Source organism: Phaethon aethereus (assembly GCF_964289735.1).
Source record: "Phaethon aethereus genome assembly, chromosome: 26".
In the NCBI taxonomy this organism is placed as follows: Eukaryota; Metazoa; Chordata; class Aves; order Phaethontiformes; family Phaethontidae; genus Phaethon; species Phaethon aethereus.
The window spans coordinates 5,627,540-5,631,347 of NC_138602.1; the positions used below are offsets into that span (position 1 = coordinate 5,627,540).

The following is a 3,808-nucleotide window of genomic DNA, read 5'->3' on the forward strand; positions in this document are numbered from 1 at the left end:
CGCTCCCGCCTCCCGCCGCGACCCCCGCCCGGGGCTGCGGCACGGCCCGAGCCCCCGCCCCCGGCCGCGGGTGGGGCGCCCTGCTGGCCCGTTATCGCCCCCGTTATCGCCCCCGCTATCGCCCCCCGTTACCGCCCCCGATATAGTCCCCGTTATCGCCCCCCGTTACCCTCCCCGTTATCGCGCCCCATTGCCCCCCGCTATTTCGCCCCGTTATTGCCCCGCGTTGCTTCATCCCCATTGCCCCTCCCTTTTCAGCCGGGGCTCGGTGGCAGTTTCGGGGGGCTGGGGTGCCCGGGGACCCTCATCCTCGGCTCGGCTCTGCGGGCGGCACACCCCCTCCCCACGCCCTCCACAGCAGCCTCGCCCCCTGTCGCGGTAGTGACCGTCTGTCGCGACAGCCGAGCCGCCTCCCCACCTGTTGTCACGGTCCCCGGCTCGGCCGGACACCCCGGGGGGCTCGTCCCGCTGTGATGCTGGGGGGGGAGCCCGGCGGGAGCAGCCCCCGGGTACCGGCAGCTTCTCCCCAGTGAGCGGCTGCTGGGGGTGGTGGGGTGAGCCCGGGGGCTGCACGGCCCCCCCGTAGGGCAGAGAGTGGGGGCTGACGCCGCTGCCCCACGGCAGGGCGGGGGCGCAGCCCGGCGGGACCCCGGCGCCTGCCCCAGGACCATGATCCCCCCCAAGGAGAAGGCCAGGGCTCCCAAGGACAGCATGACGCTCCTGCCCTGCTTCTACTTCGTGGAGGTGGGTGTGGGGCCGGGGGTGGGGGCTGATCCGGGGGCTGCGCTGGGCCGGGGGGCTCTGCCAGTCCCGCACCGGCTGCGCGGTGCCAGGGCCCGTCGAAGCGGGCGGCGCGGTGGTCCCGACGCTCTCGCCCCCCAGCTGCCCATCGTGGCCTCCTCCGTCGTCACCCTCTACTTCCTGGAGCTGACGGACCTCTTCAAGCCGGCCAAGGTGGGCTTCCAGTGCCATGACCGGGCGCTCTCCATGCCCTACGTGGAGACCAACGAGGAGCTCATCCCGCTGCTCATGCTGCTCAGCCTGGCCTTCGCTGCGCCCGCCGCCTCGGTGCGTCCTGGGGGGGTGCGGCCGGAGCCTGCCCAACGGCAGAGCCAGGGCTTGGGGTCCAGGTGCCAGCAGCACCAGGGGACCGGTGCGGGGAGCCTGGCGGCATCCGCAGGGCGGCATCGTGGCAGCCCGGACCCCCCGATCCCCACGGGCGGCACCCCCTGAGCTGCTGGTTCCTCCCCAGATCATGGTCGGGGAGGGCATCGTGTACTGCCTGCAGTCCAGGCTGAAGGGGCGCGCCGGTGCCGAGGGCAGCATTAACGCCGGCGGCTGCAACTTCAACTCCTTCCTGCGCCGGACCGTAAGGTTTGTGGGTACGTTGTGCCGCAGCCCGGGCAGGAGCCCTGCCCGCCGCGGGGGCTGGTCTGGGGGGCCCGGGGCTGGAGGGGATGCGGGGGCACCCCGAATGTGATACCAGGAACGCACAGCCCCACCCAAACCCCAGACAGGACCCTTCCCAGCACCTGTGGGTGCTCTGGGGCTGGGTGGCCCCCGGGTGCCCTGCGTGGGACAGGGGTGACCTGCTGTCCTGCTCCTGCCATCCCCAGGAGTCCACGTGTTCGGGCTCTGTGCCACAGCCCTGGTGACGGATGTTATCCAGCTGGCCACCGGCTACCACGCGCCCTTCTTCCTGACCGTCTGCAAGCCCAACTACACGCTGCTGGGCACCCCCTGCGACGCCAACCCCTACATCACCCAGGACATCTGCTCGGGCACGGACAAGCACGCCATCCTCTCCGCCAGGTACGTGCCGGGGGGGAGACCACGCCGCGATGCCAACCCTCCTGCCCAGTCCCAACTGCGTCCCCCGTCTCCCCTGCAGGAAGACTTTCCCGTCCCAGCACGCGACGCTCTCGGCTTTCGCTGCCGTCTACGTGTCGGTGAGTTCCCGCCTTCGGCCCCGCGCGCGCCGGCTCGGGGCAGCGCGATCTCTGTGCCGCAGGGCAGCAGCGCGCTCCTCGTGTCGGCACGTGCCCCCCCGTGCACAGACAAGCTCCACCCGACACACGTGTGCCGGTGCTGGGTGTGGGTGCGCGCACAGGTGTGCGCAGTTCCACGTGCACCCGCGAGGTCTCTGCATGGCCGGGGGCTGGGGAGGGGGGAGGCTGCAGTGCCGTGATGGCAGCGGGTGCCGGTGCCACAAGCCACAACTAACAGCCTGCTCCGGCCCCATCGTCGCCACCGCCAGATGTATTTCAATTCCATCATCTCGGACAGCACCAAACTCCTCAAGCCCATCCTGGTCTTTGCCTTTGCCATCGCTGCCGGCGTCTGTGGCCTGACCCAGATCACCCAGTACCGCAGCCACCCCACTGACGTCTACGTGGGCTTCCTGATCGGCTCCGGCATCGCCGCCTACCTGGTGGGTGCTGGTCCCCACCCTTGGGGCGGCCGCGGTTGGCTCGGGTGGGGGAGGATGCTCGGCACGGGCTGTGGTCCCCAGGGCTGGGCTGACCTCACACTTCCCCTCCCGCAGGCTTACCACGCCGTCGGCAACTTCCGCGCCCCAACGGAGAGGGTCCCGGTGCCGGCACCGGCCAAGGACGCGCTGCGGGCGCTGACGCAGCGGGGCCATGACTCCGTCTACCACCAGAACAAGTCGGTGAGCACCGACGAGCTAAACCCGCAGACGCGGCTGGAGGAGGCGGCACGGCCGGTGCCGCGGGAGAAGAACTCCCTGGGCAGCCTGAAGCGGGCCAGCGTGGACGTGGACCTGCTGGCCCCCCGCAGCCCCATGGGCAAGGAGAACATGGTGACCTTCAGCAACACCCTGCCCCGCGTCAACACCCCCTCCATGGACGACCCTGCGCGGCGCCACATGACCATCCACGTCCCCGTGGACGCCTCCCGCTCCAAGCAGCTCATCACCGAGTGGAAGCAGAAGTCGCTGGAGGGCCGGAGCATGACGCTGGCGGAGGAGGCGGTGCACGGCCGGGGCGCGGGGGACGCCGGCGAGGACGTCCCCCCCTCCCTCTACCCCACGGTGCAAGCACGCTCGGCCGAGCGGGCGGCCATGGGGCCCCGCGTCCTCATCCAGCCCCGTCCGGGCGCCTCGCAGCTGGTGCACATCCCCGAGGAGAGCCAGGCGGGCGCCGGCGGCCCGGCCGGCAGCGGGGCGGCCGTGCGGGCCAAGTGGGTGATGGTGGCGGAGAAGGGGGGTGCGCAGCGCGTGGCCAACCCCCCGCGCCTGATGCAGGTCATCGCCATGTCCAAGCAGCAGAGCATCGTCTCCGCCACCCCCAAGCACTCCGAGACGTCGTCCTCCTCCACCAGCTCCGACTCCTCCCAGTACCGCTCGCCCTCCGAGCGGGACAGCTCCAGCATCATCACCATCGACGCCCACGCCCCGCACCACCCCGTCGTCCACCTCTCCGCCGGCAACGGGCCCTGGGAGTGGAAGTCGGGGCCGAAGGGGCCGGAGGGGCCGGATACCTACGAGCTGGGCGAGATGGGGAAGGATTTCCGCGGCTTCCGCCCGGCCAGGAGCGCTGGCGTCTCCCCCGGCTCCTCCGTCAGTGACATGGAGCAGGATGAGCCACGCTACGGCAGCCTGGCCGCCATCCCGGGGGCGGCGGGGGGCGGCGGGGAGCGGGGGGATGCCCCCCCCGAGGGGCTGCTGGGCACGGCCAGCCGGGAGTCCACGCTGCGGAGGAAGCCGGCCGAGAGGGACGGGCAGGTGGACAGCGAGGTGGACCACTACTACAAGAAAATGCAAGCCAGCCGGAGGTTTAAGGACTGA

General features: G+C 71.6%; 1 protein-coding gene across 1 annotated transcript; it reads left to right on the forward strand.

Annotated features, from left to right (window-relative positions):
* Positions 1-414: 414 nt before the first annotated feature.
* Positions 415-3,808, forward strand: PLPPR3 (phospholipid phosphatase related 3; the record flags this gene model as incomplete). Its single annotated transcript, XM_082011134.1, has 7 exons — positions 415-744; positions 883-1,068; positions 1,253-1,382; positions 1,617-1,812; positions 1,892-1,949; positions 2,258-2,431; positions 2,546-3,808. The coding sequence occupies exons 1-7, from the start codon at positions 670-672 to the stop codon at positions 3,806-3,808; spliced, it is 2,082 nt and encodes a 693-aa protein (XP_081867260.1). The 5' UTR covers positions 415-669.